This window comes from Enhydra lutris, unplaced genomic scaffold (assembly GCF_002288905.1).
Source record: "Enhydra lutris kenyoni isolate GAN:26980312 unplaced genomic scaffold, ASM228890v2 scaffoldscaffold44, whole genome shotgun sequence".
Lineage (NCBI taxonomy): Eukaryota > Metazoa > Chordata > Mammalia > Carnivora > Mustelidae > Enhydra > Enhydra lutris.
The window spans coordinates 9553266-9574353 of record NW_019154128.1 but is presented as its reverse complement, the minus strand read 5'-3'; the positions used below and the strand labels follow the sequence as shown (position 1 = coordinate 9574353).

Genomic DNA, 21088 nt, shown 5'->3' with positions numbered 1-21088 from the left:
TGCCAAGTATAGCCAAGGTTAACTAGATTTGCACATTAATAAATCTAAGACAGTGGTGGCCCCGAATCTCCTCCTCCTTTCCAGCATAGGTTCTGCTACGCCTTACGTTTTTAGCCTTGATTTCATATTTCCATGTGAATGCTTAATTAAAAAGGGAAAGACAGTTTAATTCTAGGCCATTGCTGATAGAGATGTATTTACAACCTTGTCAAATTTAATTTCTTTTCAAGGATGAGTTGATCCATGAGTTAAAGCAGACACTAAATGCTATCAAGTTGGAAGAAAAAGGAGTCTATGTCCAGGCATCTACACTGGGATCTTTGGAAGCTCTACTTGAATTTCTAAAAACATCAGAAGTGCCCGTAAGTAATCCTTCCCAACTCCACAGGAGTCCATGATAGTCATGGTTTGTGGTGCTGTTTCTTTTACCTGACACACAGGCACTTAAGCTCAGAAACTCCTTTTCTACAGTATGCAGGAATTAACATTGGTCCAGTCCATAAAAAAGATGTTATGAAGGCTTCGGTGATGCTGGAACATGATCCCCAGTAAGTAATTTTTCTTTTGCTGTTTAGGCTTTCATATTACCTGTCCTTCATGACATACTCTGTGTTTCACCAAGTGATCCCTGTTGTGTTTGAACCTTTCAGGTACGCAGTAATTTTGGCCTTTGATGTGAGAATTGAACGGGATGCACAAGAAATGGCCGATAGTTTAGGAGTTAGAATTTTTAGTGCAGAAATTATTTATCATTTATTTGATGCCTTTACGAAATATAGACAAGACTACAAGAAACAGAAACAAGAAGAATTTAAGTAAGTTGGTGATTTTACTTACTTTGGGTCTTTGGTAACGAAGTTGGTTGAGAATTACCAAATACAAGTTTCTCCTGTTATCCTGAAAGTAAAGCGTTCCTGTGAAACTTTCCGTAAGCCAAAACGTGAAGAAGCATTACCATTAATTTGCATGGAAAATTTTTTGAGCACTCCCAGGCGTGAACACAGACAGCAGCTCACCGCTCCGGCGGCGCGATGCTGAGATGCTGAGTGTGGTCCCTGGAAAGCAGCTTTGCAGGGCCACACTGTCTGGGGTGCCCACTGCTCCTTAATGGCTCACTGCAAAACAAACGCTGAACATTTTGGCTTTTTGCTTTTCATGAGTAAAAATCCTCTTTTGGTTAGGGAAAGCAGGTACTAATATAGGTCTGTTGTAAAAGCAAGGTGGCATCAGGTGAACTTTGGCCATGTGGGGGATACTTGTGCCAGAAAGGTGTGTGGACAGTAGAATGGCATTGGCTCACCCAGAAGTAATGTGTTAAAAAGTATACATTCTGCCCATCTGAGCCATTGCAGCAGTATGTAAACTAATCCTCTGTAGCCTTACAGTTTTTAATTTTCAAGTTGGCAGGCCTGGGTCTCATTAACTGGCAAGTGGTTGCTAAAATCCTCTTGCTAGAGTTTCTGATCTGGGATTACTTGGGAAGGAAGGAAGGAACAAAATGGGAATGTGCATGGTGAGGGACTGAAATAAGGCAAGATGGTAAGAGAGCTTGCTCCTGCAGCTCACCTCATAGCTTGTTCCGTGTACATGGCATCGCTGCAGGTGCTAGACGAGTCAGCATCGACTCTGACCAGGTCCTCTTGCAGCTCAGGAGAGACAAGCAGTGAATGCATGGGAAGTCAGGTCAGGGCTGCAGAGCAGAGCAGGGAAGGCCTAGATCAGGAGAAGAGCCATGACAAGCAGTGTGGTCCGGGGCAGCAGCTCAGCTCTGTGTATCTCCCATCCAGAGAGAGATCTGGAGGGACTGAAGTGAGCCGCCCAGACCCATGGGGAGTTGTCCAGGCAGGACACACTGGGAGGCAGCCGTGTTCAGTCTGACAGAGAGCAGTTAGGAGATGGGGTCAGAGAAGTTGGTAGGACTCTGTAGGACATGGGGAGAATCTCAGGGAGGCAGCGAGTAGTCTTGTCAGGCTCCCAGTGTTCCAGGCAAGACATGAGGGTGGCTCAGTCCATAGGCAGTGATGGCTCAAATTGGGATACACATTTGAAGAAGAATTGCCAGGTGAATAGTAGCATTTAGTTGGGGATATGCTTACTTGAAATCATGAAACTGGAAGTAAAAAGATGTGGCTAAAGAAGACTGCTAGACACCGTGAGAACACTTTAAACACATGCTTGATAGGCAGGGAAGGTAGTATCCTTTTGGATCACCTCATTTGGGGACATGATATGGAGAAGGTGGCTGTGGTTTGATGCCAGTGTGGTCCCCAGAGTAGGCTGCCTGTGCGCCTGACCGTGGGTCCGGTCAAAGTTCTAAGCTCCATCTAAATTTAGGGGCAGGGGTCAGTGTTCCTGTGATACAGCTTAAGACTTGGGAAGCAACAGCATGGATGGAGGGAGGGGAAGAAGCACTCAGGCGGGTGGCCTGGACCAGGGCAGACACCACGGAGGGCTGTCCACAGCATCCATCCTGCTCTTCCGGCACCGCCTGGGGAGTGCTGCTTCCAGCCAACAGAAGAAGCCTCATACTCACTTGTATTTGCTTTTTTCATGTTCAAGTGGTTTTGTCAGCTTCAAAATTTGTGGGTTTTCTTTTCTTCCTTTTAGGCACATAGCAGTATTTCCCTGCAAGATGAAAATCCTCCCCCAGTATATTTTTAATTCTCGAGACCCAATAGTGATGGGAGTGACTGTGGAAGCAGGTCAGGTGAAACAGGGGACACCCATGTGCGTCCCTAGCAAAAATGTAAGTTTTGGTTGTACTTTCAAAACAAGTGTGGTCTCTTAAAGGAATAAAATGGGGAGTCCAGGAGTGGTGACGACAAACAGAGCTTGTCACCTTCTATGATTTATACCTCAGTGAGAAGTGCCAGTGTTGATTCTTAGCACCGGCAAATAAAGGTGCAAGGTACTGTGAAATAGTGCCCTTTGAAAGGTTTTTTGAAGTTTCAAGCCTGGGGAGAAGTTCAAAGAATAGAATAATGGACACCCATATTCCTAAGAAAAATTAACACTAACTCAGTAATGTTCTGTAATTTATAGTTCTCATTCTACGTTTCTCCAACTGTCCCAAGTATCTTTCATAGTGCCATCTGCTGACCTGGTCCAGGATTCCTTCAAGGTGCACTACATTTGGTTATTATGGGTTTGGTCTCAGTAGGACCAGCCCCTCCCCCATCCTCTCTGGGGTCCATTTGTTTTACAGATTATTTCTCAACTTGAATTTGTCTGATTGTTTCCTCCTCGCTAGACAGAAGTTACAGTGGTTGAAACGGACAGTGTATGCACAGGTGCTCCTGCCTGCCTCCAGCCCCATCACGCAGCCTTTCTTACTGTGGCGATGCCATCTTCGTTTACTGGGGGAAGTGCTGTTGGCTCAGCATTGCTGTTAGAAACACATCTTTCTCCCTTTATAATTAAGTAATCCCTGGGGCACTTTGAGTACCTGTGAATATCCTGCTTCAACAACCTTTATCCCGATAGGCTTAGTAATTGGTAATCCTTGCCTGTAAGGCAGTTACACAAATGTTGGTAACATTGTGATCCACCCCCGCCCCCAAATACTTTTGTAAAGAACTTTCCTTCCCCCTGAACTTTTCAGTAAGTAACTCATGCACACCGTGTTTGTTTTTTTTTAAAGTGATGTTTTAATCCATTACCATTATCCATTCTGGTCAGTGGGAGCCCATTCGAGCTGGTTACTTCAGCACTTGGAGCATTTTCTTCCTTCTGGTGCAGGAAGATGCTCCAGGCTCATCTAGCACTTTACCTGCCCCAGACCTGGTTCCTTTAATGGGAAGTGGCACTTAGAAGTCATCTGAGCACTAGGACTTGTTGCTTTTATAACATTTCAGTGGACTGTGGTAGGACATTTGCTTGCAGCAGTTACCTCCTCTGTGGCTTTGGCCATACCAGGCACTCCTCATTTTCACTGTTACCCTCCTCTATCTCTTGACAAGGCAGGCGGTGAGTGCTTTTCTCCTGTAACTGAGCTGAGGCTGCTCACAGCTTTTATCCTCTAACCTCAGCCTTCAGGGCCCCACATCATGTGTCTCTAGCTGCCACCCTGACTCTGACCACTCCAAGCTCATTTCCGATTGAGGAGGTTTGTGCTTGCCTCTCCTTCACTATGGCACCTGCCGTGTGTAAGGGTACCGCCGAAATAGCAAGTTGACAGGGTACTTCCCAAGTTGTCTAGCATACGAGTGACCTCCTTCACAAGCCATCTTGTGACAGGCAGAGGGGATGTGGTGGTGTCATTCCCTACTGTTCCAGTGAGAAAATTACACTGTGATGAGTGCTCAGGAAGGGGCACAGAGCCAAGGCTTTTCAATCGGCCCTCTTGCTCCAGTTTTTATTTCAGCTGCCCAGTTGCAGTGCCTGTGACTGGCCAGATTCTTCTGCTTACATACAGTTCTTATTTTACAGTTTGTTGACATTGGAATAGTAACAAGTATTGAAATAAACCATAAACAAGTGGATGTTGCAAAAAAAGGACAAGAAGTCTGTGTCAAAATAGAACCTATCCCTGGTGAATCTCCCAAAATGTATGGAAGACATTTTGAAGCCACAGACATTCTTGTCAGTAAGGTAAGTGTGTCCTTAAAGTGGCTCATTTTAAGAAAGTGGGGGGTTCGGTGCTTCTGTGGTTACCTTTACGCAGTAGCACTGAGGACTGGAAGTTTGAACTTACACAATCTGAGAGGACTGGATTCTTCGTTAGGGCAGGTCCGTGATGCGGCCTTGTCTTTGTTGAGGAAGGGGCCTCCTCAGCGAGTGCCCGCCAGGACTTGCAGAGAATCTGCTCCTCTAAAAGGCAGACAAATACCGCACTTGTATTTTGGCTAAGGTTTCTTTTTTAATGAGCAGTAGCCGATGACAGGCATGGGCCACATCTTGGGGGGCAGGGAGCACAGGGCTGTTACACTGTTGTTGACCTTGTTTGTGCCTCGGGCTTGCAGATCAGCCGGCAGTCCATCGATGCCCTCAAAGACTGGTTCAGAGATGAGATGCAGAAGAGTGATTGGCAGCTTATTGTGGAGCTGAAGAAAGTATTTGAAATCATCTAATTTTTCCACATGGGGCAGGAATTGGAATAAATGCAATATTATGTTGTAAAATCACCAAGAAAAAACAGACAAAAATGGAACGGATGTATCTGGACACTGATGAACTTAAGCATGGAAGGAAAAAAATAGGTGTATAAAATGTTTTCCATGAGAAACCAAGAAACTTACACTGGTTTGACAGTGGTCAATTACATGTCCCCACAGTTCCAATGTGCCTGTTCACCTGCCCCTTCCTTTCCCAACCCTTCTCTACCGGCTGCTGTTTTAAAGTTTGCCCTAACCCAAATTTGGATTTTTATTACAGATCTAAAGCTCTTTCAATTTTATACTGATTAAATCAGTAATGCAGTATTTGATTAACCAAGCTTCTGCAGATTTTGTGATTCTTGGGACTTTTTTGATGTAAGAAATACTTATTTATGCATACCCCTTCCCACAGTGATTTTTTTCCAGCATTCTTCTGCCGTATACCCTTAGGAATTTTTTAAAATAGAAAATTAGGCACTCTGATACCTGCTTTGTGTGAAACCATGGTGTAAAGCATAGCTGGCTGCTATTTACTGCTTGTGTAGTCCGGAGAGTCCACTGTAATCAGCACAATTCTGAACTACCAATAAAGAAAACAGACATCCACCAGTGAGCTCTGTTAGGCCTTCATGCTAGCGTAGCTTCTCTCCATGAGTCATCAGCTTCAGTGTAATACCTCGTGTGCCAGCACATGAGCGTTAGAATTTTTGTACATCCACCATGCATAAGTTTCCTGATGGGGCAGTAAGTAGGGAGCTGATAGACTATTTGGGCTTAGTGCTCCGAAGTTGTGGCAGAGACATGATTCGTTGATGGCAGTAATTGGGTTTTAGCTAGTTTTCCCCAAGAATGTGGGAAGTCCATACGAAAAAGTAAGATCTCTGGTATCAGGCTACCTATTTATGTTGATAGCACAGTATTGAAGGCAATGGGAGGTGTTTGTCCCCCAAGTATTCACTGGCATAGGATTATAAGTTCTATTTTCCAAGTATTATGATATAACCTAGCCTAGAAAAACACAATATACATCTGAAAATCTGTACCATTCTTCAATACTACTGAAGTTTCTCAAGGACGGTAGAAGCAGAGACAATTTTCCCAGGAAAAAACTTAATATTCAATTATGTGTGTGTTTTAATTTAAAATAAGTAAAGAAGACTTTCTTAACATGCTCCTGTGTTCATGCTTGGGGAGAAGAATGATTAAGATTATTTAGAAGCTTTACCCGGAACAAGCAGAATCCCAGTCTGGGACCTCTCAGGAATCTCAAAGCTTAGCATGGAGCCTGTGACAGTCCGGCTTGTAGGTTTCCTCAGCCTTTAAATATAATAAACAGTGCAGGATTTGCTTCCTAAAGGAGTCACAAAAAGGAGCCTGTACAAAATATACATACAGTTCTTTATTAAACAACTGTAAACACTTCACTGTAAAAATCCATAAAACTTTATAAACAAACATTTTGTAAATAGAATCTATACTACATTAAAGAACACAATTATTTACATGCAATACTGACAAATTTGGCACTTATTGAAAAGAAATATACAAAACACTTGATTAAAAAGAAATTTAAACTTAGAAAAAAGTCCAAGCATTACTATCATGCACTTTGCAAATACCTCACAAGCACTTATGGCACAGCTAGCCGAGAGCACCAGGCTCCCTGATGAGATTTATGTAACTTTTAATGTGCTTCCATAAGTTTGTTGTAAAACCACCTGAACATTGTCAAGAATAAAGTCAAATGCCATGTTCCAAACTGATTCCACCGACTGCTGCATCAACCTAAAAGGCGGGTTAAGAAAAAACACCAGGTAAGACCAACGACTCCTCCCGTGGGAATCAAAGTATTATCGTTAGGGTTTTAAACTGTATAAATCTCAAGGTGCACAACCTTTTGATCGTCATTTGGGATTCAAAATGAAGGGTACCCCACCTTTCACTACCTCCACAGTTAACAGCGTAGAAGCTGCTCCATGCCTCACCGGAGTAGCTGAGTGAGATTCCCCATTTTACCTTCTGATAAAAGTATTGAATAGTTACCTTTTCATGTATTTGATAACTAGGTCCAGTTTTTCCAAATCTTTTTCCTCTATTAGGTCAGTACAGTATTTCACAACTTGTAGAATGTCTTCTTCCATTGGATCTAAAGAGTCGGGGGGGGGGGAATTCAAATAAGGACCAACCTCCTTCGGAAGAAGGCAGGCAGCTAGCTGCAGACATAAAGGACACCCACGTTTCTCTAACTACCCCACTGACTTAACAGCCATCAAACACAGGTTCTACCGTATGGAGATTTCAGAGTCAGCCCCAGAGTTTCAAAGGTTTTTAGCCTACCAGATTTAGAAAAATGAACTCCGTTTCTACAGAGGAGCCTGTTCCTGTTCTAAAATCCTAGAATCAATGCATCCCAGTCTGTGGCCGTCCCACCGGCCAAGCCAACCTGAAATGGTTGTTATCCATTCTTTGAGCAAAGTCTTCACATCACTGAATTCAACAGCTCCCGCTAGGTTAGGTGCCGGGGGTCTTCCGCAGCCAGCAGGCTCAGGCTGCGAGCTGGAAAGGCCTGGCACACCTGAAGTGGAAGCAGAGAGTTCTCCCTGTTAAAGAAAACAAACGATAAAAAGTGCTATATTTACATTAACAGCGAGTACGTTAACATCTGATCGAAGGAAAGGTCAAAGTTTTAAAAAGTATGAGAACTATTACCAGAGGTTTCTCAGAAGCAGGACCTTCATGTTTTAGAAACCCATCGATTAACTTCTGGGGACTCCCGCAGGCCCCCGGCAGAGTTTTCACAGGACTGGTAAGCAACTTGTTTTTCAAAGGACTCTGAATCTTTTTGGGGGAACTGATGGGATTTTTTTTCTTGTTTCGTTTCTTTTCTTTCACTGTTGCTGGTTTGAGCTGATGTAACAGATTCTTTGGCACTAAAAGAATATGAACATGAGATCCTCAACAAAGTATGTATGGACAGTACAAGTTCTTGTTCCTCCTCCTCAGATACAACCCAATCTGTGCGTGCACAGATCCTGACACAGGCCCCCGAGCCAGACTGTGCGTGGGGAAGGCACGAGGCTGCAAGCGCAGGCTGTGGGACGCCCACTCCCTGTGCTTAGTCACTGAAGTGGGTTCTGTATGGACAGGCCCATAAGGACTAATTGGAAATTCAACGGGTGAGGTACGCACGCAATATTGTAATGTGCATTCAGAGACCTTCAGATTTTTAGTTTTAAACCTAACTGATGTATCCATCTCGAGTACTCCAAAGATTTCTGGTAATCAGACTTTTTTCTGAAATGAAGGTGTTAAGTCAAGAAGCTACAGATACAGGTCCAGTTAGGACTGGGACAACACTTACCTGCATCATATACTCATTCCACTCCGACACCAAGAGCTCTCAGCGTGACTAGCAGCTCAGACGCTGGCTGCTAAGCTCACCTGACGTGCTCACCCCACAAGAACTCCTTTCTCGTCTTCGGTTGTGTTACAGGTCTCTTCCCTGGCTTACCTGACGCAGCGGCCAGCTGCTGGTGAGCGGCGTTCTCTCCCTGCCTTTGTCTTTGATCATACGCTGCCTTCAGCTCCTTCTGAAGCTCGGCAGGAAGGGCAGCAAACACCTCAGGGTCCACCTAGTGGAAACAAGAAGGTTCAAAGTCAAACCTGAGCTGATGCTCTTTCACAAAACAGATTTTGTTTTCAAATCATGCTTTTCTGATCTGTATGAATTCTTAATAGGTCCTCAATATTAAAGCTCATTGTATCACAAGGTTTTAGGGTTAGAATAAGAAAATTTGGGGCTAAGAATGGACTTAAAACCACTGCATAACTATCAGGGCAAGCAGCACTACCAGAAAATGAGGGGGCAAAAAAAAAAAAAAAAAAAAAAGAAAGCAGGCTCATTTGCAAAGTTTTTGTTTCTTAAACACCAAGCTTAGACTGTGTTACTGTCTCTGGTCTGTGATTCTCTATCTCCACCCAGTTATTTGAAGTGTGGCCCAAGGGTCATCCCTGCGCAAGAAAATAGAAACAATTTGTTCCTGTTCTACTTCTGGGTGGAGATTTCAAGCACCCACATAACCTATCTTCCCTCTTCTCTGCCAGTCTGTCTCCTTTAGATGATGCAGAAATGAGCCAATCCCTCTGCTCCCAGTGGAAATGGATACTGAGAGTTTAGGGTCCAAGAGAAAAGAGGAAATGAGATATGCCCTGAGCTGGGGCAGGACGGGTGAGCATATGTAGGGTAGAAAGTCTCTAATAACTTACCTGTGAAAATGCTGGAAGGGCTATGACGTTAATTCCCGCATCACTGTTAAATTCTTGAGGTTCTGGTATTTGTAGCAAAACCGTCCCAACTGGTTGTGGCAAAATTCCTGTATTACAGCCATTTACTGGCTCTTTCCTTTTGTCGCCATGCAGCTCTCCTTGCTGACCAGCACAAGCCTGCTCTATTTGTTCCCGGAGATCGGGTGGAAGTGCTTCTAAAACAGACTGATCGAGCTATAAAATACCACAAAAGTCTGAAGTTAAAACGTGCTCAGAGAGGAGGTTAGGAGAGTTAGTGTTCTCATGTTCACTTCAATTTGAACATCCTGGACAACAAACAAAGGGTGCAGAGAAGCAGGCTAGAAAAGCTAACCCTCCGAAGCAGCACATTTTCGGAAGGTTTTTCACCTTTCACCATTGAAGCCTGGCTAGTACTACGTGGAGTCTGGAGAGACATGTGCACACTGTATACCCACTACACCAGCAGCACCGCCGGATCAGGCAGGTCCAAACAGTCCCTGGATCTCCGGCAACCATGGCAGAGAGACTTCTCTCAGAACCACCCGGGGGCAGGGGCCAGTGCCTGTGGGATATGTCAGATTTCTGGAATGCGATAATGGAGTTCTGTTTACCTTTCACACAGTAGACTATCTGACCCCAAGTACAAATAATTCTGGTTCTGACAACACTAAGAAAAAAGGGATTCTAGAAACTAACTTTTCTCTAGCCTACACACCAGATTCCTCTGCACATCTGTGCCCTTCCATTAAGCAGCATGGAATCCCATAAGCTGCACAGGCCAGTGTTGTACTATGCCAGGAACAACTATTTCTGGATAATTCACTAGCATCTGGGACCCAATGCAAGTGTATCACAACCGTCCCTTTCCCAGCTTTAAAGCCTGTGTGTAGGTTTCCTTCAGCCTCCCACTATTTAGTAGAGCAGAAAAATGGACTTTCCCAATATAGCTTATAGTGCTATCTCAACCTTACAAGGAGCAAAAATTCCAACCGTATTCCACATTTACTGTGCACATCAACGGAACTACTGGCTTATGTTAGGAAAATCATTCACTCTACAGAAAGAACTGTTTCCAAATGCTACAAGAAAAACCTTGGATATAGGCCCCTATTGATGAGCACCAAAGCTGTACTGCTGAACAGAGTTAAGCCTGTATCATGACCACTGCTACAGAGAGAGAAAGTGGCTAGTGATGGCAGTATGCAGAACTGGCTTCCGTCCACGTTCTACAACTTGCAAGAGTCGCAGATCTTTCCAAAAGCAGCACCTTTTTCATAATGTGATCTTTCTCATTTGGAATTCAGTCAACGCGTGATGTGTCCCTGATCTACCTGACAAGTAGCCCTCTCCCCTTCTTGGCTATGCTGACAACTAAAAACGTCATTCCTACTTTGAAACTGCTTTTGCCCTTACATAATACTTAGAACTATAAAATATACCTGGGAAGGTGATGGAACTTCTATACTCAAGTTAAGTCTTGATTTTAAACTGATGGGAGAATGTAGACCATTCCATTTCCCTGAAGACTCAGCTTTGCTAGTAACAGGATTGACGCTTGATGTCAGGTGTGTAGAAAAAGATGGCATGAAAGTGCAATTTCTAGAGGCAGAGGATATTTCCAGATCCATAGCAGCCACAAATACTGAAAGTATAGAAAATACATAAAACAGCTTCTTCATGTCCTTAGGGATGGGATAATATGGATTACTTTAATCCACTGTAGGTAAAAACAAACTTATACTACTGAATCCTTATAATCCAGAATGTCGATGTGTTTCTTAAAAAGTAGATCCATGCCAGACAATTGTGAGATTAACTTATTAGCCTTCCTAAGGGTAAAAGCACCACCAAAACAAGAACCACAGTTATGACCACTGACCTTCCTTATGCTCCTCTTCTGTGGATTTCTTAGCTTTCTGAACTTGGAAGAGATCCAGGACAGAGTGTGACCCACCAGGAAAGTGGCTTGACTGAACTGACGGGCGACTGGGGCATGCGGAAGGGTTTGGATTGGTCGGGACCAACTGATTGACTTGAATCCCAACCTAGAACCAGAAGTGGAAATGTGTTTCCAGGAAAACTGAAGCAAGAATATGAATTAACTATGCAAACTTCTCAGCTGTTTCTTTTTAAAAAGATCTTCTAGGTCTTATTTCTAGAATAAAAGATTAAAGTATTCCAACAGTATTCTATTATGACTTATTTCAAAAACTACTGACTAGCTAGCAAGCAGTTATTCACCTCAATCTTGGGAGTATCCAATTCTATCCAAATATATTGCAATCTCTTCAAAATCAGAAAAATCCAAAAAAGTATACTACTTTTATATCCCACTAAAGTTCTAATCAACCAAATTTTTAACATTAAAAAAAAAACTCCAAAGAGAGCATTCTACTTGGAGCCTTACTTCATTTATCATTTTTGTTTAAAATGAAGTACTTCTCAAATATATGGGTGTGAGGGGGATGGGCAGTGCCCGGGGGTACACCGCACCCTGAGGCGTCTAGATAACACCCCACACCACCATAAAGTCTTACTATAACAATATTTCAGAGAGAAGTTTTAATCATATCTGGTTTAGTAATTCTTTAATCCTTCCAAAAATGCCACACCAAACCAATAAATGCCTTTTACTCACATATGTGTACACACACAATGGAACCTGCAATGGTTCATCCTTAAGAAAATTAAGATTTTTACATTTTTTATACCATCTCACCTACATGTCCCAAAAGCATGTTTGTGTGTCTGTGGTAAATGCTCCCTTCTAGAGCATCAAGAGACATCAGAATGAATTCGGTTAAAAAGAATTATTTGCAGTTCTATACTCCTCACAGTCCCATCTACTTCCAGGGGATTGAGAATGGGAAGCAAGATAATGTAGGTAAAATACGCCCTTGGTAAACTAAAAGATACTCTAAAATTTTAAGATAACAAAATCATTCTACACAGAAAACTAAGAGCTTTCAGAACAAATTTGACTCTATGCTGAAAAATAACAAGATCAGATCAGTTAAGAAAGTCAACAATTTTTCAGTTTCTATTCTCCTGGTATTATCTCAAATAAGATGAAAATACGCACATAAACCCACTACTCCCTCATGACCATTCTTAGATCAAGCTTTAAATGAGAAAAACATTGCAGAAAGGCAGAATTTTAAAATGTTACTTACCCCTCTCATATCTGATATATTTAGTTTCATTGTATGAAACATGTTTAGTGTAGCTTTTCCAATTATCTTTGCGCTATCTGTTGCCTGGTCAAGAGTTACAGTCCTGTAAGTGATAGAATTAACTTTTTTAAAGGAACAAAAGCTACACCCCACATATATATTCACTAGTACCTCACAGGTATTGAACTATTTGAAAAGGCATAGGAAACTTGTCAAGAAAGTTACAAAAAAGTTTAAATAATTAAATACTAAATATAATCACTGAAAAATGAATGAGAATGTCTTCCTTCAAGGAAACCAGTAATAACAAATGAATTACATTGAAAGCAAGGAGTAAAAGAAAAACCATACAGAACGCTCGGACTTTGAGATATAGACTAAAGAAGACCTGACCAACTGAAAATAAGTTGGAAAAAATTCTTTAAAAAGATGTATTTTAGTTAACATGTATATATACAAATAACATGCATATTATGTTGCAACTAAAGCATGAATGTAAATATGTTTGAGATTCCAACAGAAATTTGAAATTTTACATTAAAAAATTAAAAATTTACATTCCAAGATTATCCATGTTGAGGTATGAAAAGAAGATGAATACCCATGTTTTATTTCTTGACTTATGTTTGAAGTAAAGCCACTGAATAATTTCAACATGTGAGTATGTGCATGACAATTCTCAGAAGCTCCAGAAATCAACAAACGTGTGGGCAGCTATGACAAAGGAAATACAGTGGTACCCTGTCTAAAACCCAGTGGGACTGGAATACACAATTCTTAGATCTTTAAGAATTCTTGAAGGGGGAGGGAAGACTGCCAGCATTAGTAGGTGCTAAAAACTATTTTTTTTTTAATTTATTTATTTGACAGAGATCACAAGTAGGCAGAGAGGCAGGCAGAGAGAGAGGGGGAAGCAGGCTCCCCACTAAGCAGAGAGCCCAATGTGGGGCTCGATCCCAGGACCCTGAGATCATGACCTGAGCCGAAGGCAGAGGCTTAACCCACTGAGCCACCCAGGTGCCCCTAAAAACTATTTTATTATATTTTAACTTTCTCAGTATGTGAGGACATTATGTACATCCATGAAAGTTACCCATATTTTTAAGGAAACCATTTGCAAGAAATTTCCATTGATTTCTTACCTCAAGTTTATTTCATACAAATAAATCCAGAAGAACTTAAGAACAAGATTTTTAGTGGACCATGGTGGTTTAAATGTGTTTATCTTCTTATCTTTCCAGAATACCATTAAACTGTCTTGGAAACAATTTTTAAGTATTGGGTCAATTGTTATTTATTTATTTTTTGGTTAATCGTGATCTAGAAGACTGAAAGCACATTAGAAAATGTAACTTTAGGGGCACCTGGGTGGCTCAGTGGATTAAGCCGCTGCCTTTGGCTCAGGTCATGATCTCAGGGTCCTGGGATCGAGTCCCGCATCGGGCTCTCTGCTCAGCAGGGTGCCTGTTTCCCTCTCTCTCTCTCTCTCTCTCTGCCTGCCTCTCCATCTACTTGTGATCTCTGTCAAATAAACAAATAAAATCTTTAAAAAAAAAAAAAAAGTAAGTTTACCAAATATGCCTGCTATGCCTAAAAAGCAAGGCACTCAGCTTGAGAGAAGTCAATTTATGTTACAGAACCTCAGAAATGCTCCATGATTGGAAGCGTCAGGTGCCAGCAAGGGGGTGAGAAAGGGGAGAGAACGTGTGTGCCGCAGAGAGTCAGCCCTTCCTCTGGGATGCACTATACCTGGCATGTCGACGCTGTGAGTTAGGGGACATCATGCATGGCCAAGGGGAGGGAGGCACCTCACTCAAAAGAAACTACACTCTTCCCACCCAGACTGCTCTTCCACTGAGAAACCAGAATGCCAGCTGCCATCTTCACACCAGCTCACCAACTGCGGGCTGGAGATGGGAAGACCTCTCTCGTGGCAAACTGACAAGCCTAAAAGCAAAGACCACAAATACAACTGGGTTGTGATAACCAAAGACCAAGCCCCTCAGCCACTTGTCTATGATGAAGCCCACGGGTCCACACGTCCCACTACGAATCTAGAGGCTCCAAATAAAATTTTAGAAGTTCATGTCTCAACAGACAGCCATGTCACACAGACAGGTGAAGAAAACCTCTAATTATAAAAACAATTAAAAAAAAAAGGTATCAGAAGAAACAAGTGACAGAGGGAACAGAAGAATATTTAAAAGAGAGAATACAGCATCTGTGAAATAACAGATATTCATATTTAAATGTCCAAAGAATTAAGAAATACTCAGAAGTTTAAAATGTTGGTAGAAATAAAAAATTAATATTGATGAAGTACCTGGCACAAAAACAAAGACCAAATAAAATTCCAGAACCCCTGGGACACCTGGGGTGTTAAGCGTCTGCCTTCAGCTCAGGTCATGATCCCAAGGGTCTGGGGTCAAGCCCTGCATCGGACTCCCTGCTCAGCAGGAAGTCTGCTTCTCCCTCTCCTTCTGCTGTTCCCCCTGCTGTGCTCTAGCTCTAGCTCTGTCAAGTAAGTAACTAAAATCTTTAAAAAAAAAGAAATAGGCTATCAAAAGAGCACTCAGCTTCTCAAAAGTAATCCTTGAAAAAAAGATGACAATGGAGTCTTTAAATGAGGAAAAATGATTTTTTTTTAAGATTTATTTATTTATTTGACAGAGATCCCAAGTAGGCAGAGAGGCAGGCAGAGAGAGAGACGGGGAGCCAGGCTCCCTGCTGAGCAGAGAGCCCGATGCGGGGCTCGATCCCAGGACCCTGAGACCATGACCTGAGCTGAAGGCAGGGGCTTTAACCCACTGAGCCACACAGGTGCCCCAGGAAAAATGATTTCTAACTATAACTTTTAAGTCAGCAAAACTACTGAGCATGAGGACAGAGAGGTTCAAAACAATTTATACCCATGCCTTCTTTCTCACTAGATACTAGGAGAAGGAGACCAGGGATGCAGGAAAACAGGATCCTACCCAGATCATAAAGAAGGGACACCCCTTCAGTCCCAGTCCACAGTACATCTAATCCCGATTGCACTGGCACGCTCGAGGGCCCCCAGAGAGTGCTCCAAGAGAAAAGATCAAACCAGGTGATTAACTGGTGCATTGAAACACAGTAGGAGGGAATCTGGCAAATTCACAAAAAAGCCAACAAACAAAACGAGAAGCTCAGTAACTCCAGGACAAACAAGTTCCACAAAAAAAGGGAATGTGGTCGTAGCGGACTCTATGATCAACCATGTGCGGCTGCACAGGGTCACCGCCACAGAACACTGCTGGGGGCAAAGGAAATGCATCGGGAAACAGGAACAGGCAGTAGAAGATAAGTAGTGCAGGGGACTCTGTGTGTGTGTGTTTATAAAACTAAAAAGCACATATATACAAAAGAGAGCCACGGCGGGGCAATTATTTCCCCGAAAGAAAAACTGTTAAAACTCCCTATGTGATAATTAAGCCACACATCTCAACTTACATAGGGCTCTTTGACGTGTCCTTTGTGTTATAGTACTGTAACATATCACAGTCTGGGAGGCACATGATTGCCACGTAGCTAATGACAAGAGGTAACAGAATCATGAGACGTGGAGTACCACTTCCTGACTCAGCAGCGGCCCACAGACTTTTTCTGTAAAGGGCCAGAGAGTAAATAGCCTGTGCTTTACGGTGCCTCTCAAACAGTCTTCACTTTGCACAGACTTCTAGATAAATACCATTCTTGGCTCACACAAACCACATAAAACAGGCCCCAGGCTGGATAAGGCCCACAGGACACAGTGTGTCAACCCGGAAGCAGAGGAAATACAAGGTCAGTGTTAGAGTATTTCATAATCCCTCCCCTAAAGCATTCCTCACGCAGTTAAACCACCACCGAGATATTGGGTTTAAGTTAATGGTTTACAACTGATCTGAATGTTCTTAATATTTATAAAATTACACCTGTTTTGATTAATCATGTGCTCTTTTACATCTTCTCCAAAATAAGTATTTTTTTAAAATTTTATTTATTTAAATCAATATTTACTGAAAGATTTTATTTGAGAGAGAGAGAGTATGAGAAGGGGGAAGGGTCAGAGGGAGAAGCAGACTCCCCGATGAGCAGGGAGCCCAATGCAAGACTCGATCCCGGGACTCCAGGATCATAACCTAAGCCAAAGGCAGTCGCTTAACCAACTGAGCCACCCAGGTGCCCTCCAAAAGAAGTATTTTAAGGACACAGCAAAATGTACACCTGACTACCAGCTATGCACAGCAGATTGTGAACTATCCTGTGGTTATTCAACTGAGTCCTCATCTCGTTAGAGATGAACACTGAAATATAAGTAGGAGAAATGAGCTGGTATCAGAGATTTGCTTCAAAATCACTGGGAAGAAAGGGAGTTAGGATGGTACGGAGGCGCTGACAGCAGTACTAGAATCAGGTAATGGGTTCACAGGGGTTCACTCTACTGTTCTACTTTTAAATGTTTTAAATTTTCCTAATGAAACTCCTTAAGTTCAGGACAAAAATGGAACAAATACCAACAACAGCGAGCAGATAATGTGCTCACAAAATGGCTATTATCCTTCAACTGGGGGTCGGGGGAATAAAGTTACAATTAATCCTAGTTTTCTTCATGTTAAAATTATATTTTTGGAGCACCTGAATTCTCCAAAAAGGACTGAATGAGGCTGATTTTCTTATTACTATTAGAGTGAACCCCCCAAAATATACAGTGCTAAGTAACTAGAAGATATTTAAAAACACATATACGAAAAGAGGAAACCAGTGCCATTTCTCTTCCCGAAGAAAAATTATTTAGTTTTTGAATAACCCTTCCCATGTATCTTAAATCAAGTTCCAGGTTACATTCTCAGAAAAGGTATTAATAAACTAGATCTGATTTTTCCCCCAGAAACCATGTGTAAAAAGATCATTTTATTCCAGAGTTAGGGCCTAACAACCAACTTATTATAGAAATGATCACTAACAGTGTATTTAACTAGCTAGAATCTGAAAGACAGGTACGTATCAAAATGTTTATTAAAATAGATAAATATAACAGCTAAATCTTACCAACTGCATAAAAATATATTTTATAAATATGCGGTTTCACATACAATTTATAATCCCTGTTTTCATGGTGAACAAATGTGTGAGGGACAGAGCTGGCAGCCGCCTCTGACTGAGAGCGGTCCTCTTGTGACTTGTCAACACCACACACAAAAACATAATTGGTGCAACTGGCATGAGCTAAAAAACTGTTTTTGTTTTTTTTTAATAAACACACAATTCCTTATGCGTGGCTTTCAGCTCAGACGTCTCAACACTTTGACAGACAAAATACAGTGCACCGTTGGTATATAAAATGGTACACAAAAATAAGTATTTTCTTTTGGTCACAAACCTTAAGTTTCATATTCGCGGTCCTCACATTTAAAAAAAGGGGGGGGGTTTAAATGCTTTCTCCCAGTCTGCAGAGACTACAATAATTAATCATTTCAGAAACAGAACCTATAACTCCCTAAATAAAGCAAATATTTCATTAAAATCACTTTCTGAAGCACTGTGCTGAGGTTTCCCTCCAGGACCCTGTTGCCACCCACAACCGTCACCACCCTTTCCTTCTGTCCGTGAACGGAAGTCCACAGCCTCAAGACTCCCTCCAAAGGTCAGGCACACAGGTTCCCATGACCAGACGAACCTGAGGGCAGTGACACAACAGCAATGGCCTTGGGCTGAATATCCGATAACCCCAGATTGTACAGATCTTTATTTAGACTCTTCCTTGGTTTTCTTCCTTTTCCTATTATTAATTGTAATAACCTGCACTGGAATATCAATTAGCCAAAATCCTTTTACACATAAGCTTACCTGGCGATGTGATCACAAATCCCATGGCCTCCAAATTTTGCAGTTTCGACTGGGGCCCCAGGCTTTCGCACCATGACTTTGAGCGTCAGGCGTTTACCCTTCATGCCGGCAGCCTCAAGTCGTCGCTGAATTTCTTCTGAAAGATTCAGAAGAAAAGCTTCCGCTTCTTTTGGCTATGGAAAGACAAACAGAAAAACTCCATTGTTTTTCTAAACACCGAACAATTCTCAAGTATTTTCACTTTCAAAATCAAACATGTATACTCTTTGTATCCTGAAAGCTGCAGGAACAAGAGTATAAAGTATTCAAGCAACAAGAGTCTATGGGCTAGCTGGAGAGATAGGACTAGGTGGAGAGAAAGAACAGTAAATAAATGGATAAAACTCATTAAGAGATCAATACCTGGGTAAACCTTATTCCATAGTTGATCTCAGCTGAAATAGATTTTCTTTCCTTTTCAGTTCGAACTGGTCTATCATCCAAACCACGGCAGAACCTATAAAGCATCTGACCTGTTTTGGGACCAAATTCTTTCTGGAGCTTTGCCATTGTCATATATTGCAAGTCTCCACAAGTTTTAATTCCCAAAGAGGTCAACTTGGATTCCATTGAACGTCCAACTCCTAGAAAAGGGGATATGTATAATTCTTTAATTCTGCACATAAACCATTAAAAACAATTTAGCAATGCGAAATAACTATCATTCATTCACAAAACAACTAGTTTAATCTCCCTCAAAATTTTTAAGTGACGTAACTGAAACATCTCATAGACTTTAAAGAACTGTTTGGTGCAAATGCTAATAAAGTTATTTCTAGAATCCTCCCCTCAATCTGAGCTCCAGATATAGGTGAACATTCTCAAATATGTGTAAACTACATAAGTTCTCAGAAGAATGCCATCTTTATTCATTACTGAGTAATATCAAGATTTCCATCTTACTGAGAAAATCAGCAAATGAAGTTATAGGCTTGTTTACATGGGCCTATAGTATGACCTACATGTGAAGAGACTCACGAGTGTTAAGGATTCTACTATGATTTCGGTGATGGCCAAATTTCATGACAGTTTCAGTCTCACTTTCTATGAATGGAAACTAGAACAAGAACTTATGACACAGGTCCAAACCCAAGAATGTTACTGCTGTCACACTTGATAAAGTGACTTGGGGATGAAACAACATGGCAGTGAGGGCAAGATAGATTTCTTTTACTAACAAAGATTATCTCTCTAAAAGGTCTCAACCCCCCCACAGCTGGGCCAGCACGCAGCAGTCCCTGGGTCCTTCTCTTCCAGACACCGGGTCTGAGCTTCACCTGCAGAATGCTGATGAGTTCTGTCGCTCTCAATTTGGCCCAAATCTTAACGAAGGAACACATATCTGGAGAGATATTTGAGAGTAACCTAGAGAAACTAAAATTCTGATCAGAATGGTCTGCATACTACCAAATCAGTAATTTCCACCAATAAGGAAAAGACTGTTTCTGGGTTTCCGCAGGATCTCGTGGGACAGCTGAGTGACAGCGGCTACACTGTGCTCATCACTTGAGCATTTGTTTTTTAAGATTTTATTTATTCATTTGTGTAAGAAAGAACGCATGTGCACACACAAGCAGGGGGAGTGGCAGGCAGAGGGGGAAGCAGGCTACCCGCTGAGCAGGGAGCCCAATGTGGGGCTCGACCCCAGGATCATGACCTGAACCGGAGGCAGACACCCAACTGACTGAGTCACCTGGGCATCCCATCAATCATCAATCTTCTAGCGGCTATTCTGTGAGCAGTCTTCAGTCCAGGTTCTGCCAGGAGCAGCTCCCGGAGCAGTTACATAGGACATAGGGTTAGAAGGCTGCCAACCTTACAAACGATCTATGGCCATGGAGACAGGCAAGACAAGTTTAAAACAAAAGTTTTTCCCTCATGGACAAGATGAAAGGTGTTAAGCGCATTGCCTCCCATCTGTGCCATTTTAAAGTTCAAGTAAAAAGAGAGAACAAGAAAGAATACCAGAGTCTGCTTTAACCTCAGCAAAATCTGCCAAAGGAATACCATTCACAAAAAGGTAAAATTCTAAGTGAAACCCATCAAAGTATCTTTCAAGATGGAGAGAACCCCAAGGTAAGAAGCAAATCATACCCAAGGCTGGCCAAAGTCAGACACTCTATACACTATTCATCGTTCAGGAAAGGCTTTTGGTCTCTGTTACCCCACTTCCCACTCTAAAACTGTGATATTTCCCTTAGAGATCTATAAAGCTGATATGTTCTCACTGAACTGCAAAATCAGCGAGAGGCAATAATCGTGGGTTATTTCTATGTGTGTGGCATGGGGCAGGGGAAAAACCTACTGTTTTTGAGAATATCTTCAATACAGTGGAACAGAATTATTATTCCTAATAAATACAAAAGAAAGGCTATCATATTAAATATCACCAAATGAACAATGATCAACCTAATCTAAGTGAATTGTCCCTGTAAGGAGGAAGGGAAGACCCTGTCCGCTGCAAGCTCATCTAATGAAACAAGGGGGAGAGGGAGGTAAGTGGGGGCGGTGCCCCACCTCTAGCCCCTACTATACTGAGTGGGGAGGAAAAATTAATCAGCACCAAAATCCTGACAGGTTGTTAGTTTAACTGCCTTCATCATGGAAGCATTTATAAAGAAAGGAGGCCCCTCAAAGGGC

At 42.1% G+C, this 21088-nt stretch overlaps 2 protein-coding genes across 12 annotated transcripts in view; one reads left to right on the top strand and one right to left on the bottom strand.

Moving 5' to 3' along the window:
* LOC111155912 (eukaryotic translation initiation factor 5B) overlaps positions 1-5433 on the top strand; it is an 85897-nt gene extending 80464 nt beyond the window's left edge. For both annotated transcript variants that reach the window (XM_022516384.1, XM_022516385.1), the window contains exons 19-24: positions 231-362; positions 472-548; positions 651-815; positions 2608-2746; positions 4429-4590; positions 4962-5433. In XM_022516384.1, coding sequence (XP_022372092.1) covers positions 231-362; positions 472-548; positions 651-815; positions 2608-2746; positions 4429-4590; positions 4962-5069 — 783 coding nt within the window. In that variant the 3' untranslated portion in view covers positions 5070-5433. The remainder of the gene's footprint in view (positions 1-230; positions 363-471; positions 549-650; positions 816-2607; positions 2747-4428; positions 4591-4961) is intronic.
* Positions 5434-6477: 1044 nt separating this feature from the next.
* The window catches only part of LOC111155910 (REV1, DNA directed polymerase), a 95229-nt gene continuing 80618 nt past the window's right edge, over positions 6478-21088 (bottom strand). For 9 of the 10 annotated variants that reach the window (XM_022516375.1, XM_022516376.1, XM_022516377.1 and 6 more), the window contains 11 exons: positions 18812-19032; positions 18410-18582; positions 12557-12659; positions 11263-11428; positions 10823-11025; positions 9363-9596; positions 8608-8728; positions 7806-8026; positions 7540-7696; positions 7140-7242; positions 6478-6881 (listed from right to left, as the gene is read on the bottom strand). In XM_022516375.1, the coding sequence (XP_022372083.1) occupies positions 6770-6881; positions 7140-7242; positions 7540-7696; positions 7806-8026; positions 8608-8728; positions 9363-9596; positions 10823-11025; positions 11263-11428; positions 12557-12659; positions 18410-18582; positions 18812-19032 (1814 nt within the window). In that variant the 3' untranslated portion in view covers positions 6478-6769. The remainder of the gene's footprint in view (positions 6882-7139; positions 7243-7539; positions 7697-7805; positions 8027-8607; positions 8729-9362; positions 9597-10822; positions 11026-11262; positions 11429-12556; positions 12660-18409; positions 18583-18811; positions 19033-21088) is intronic. The other variant, XR_002641162.1, reaches the window with a different exon arrangement.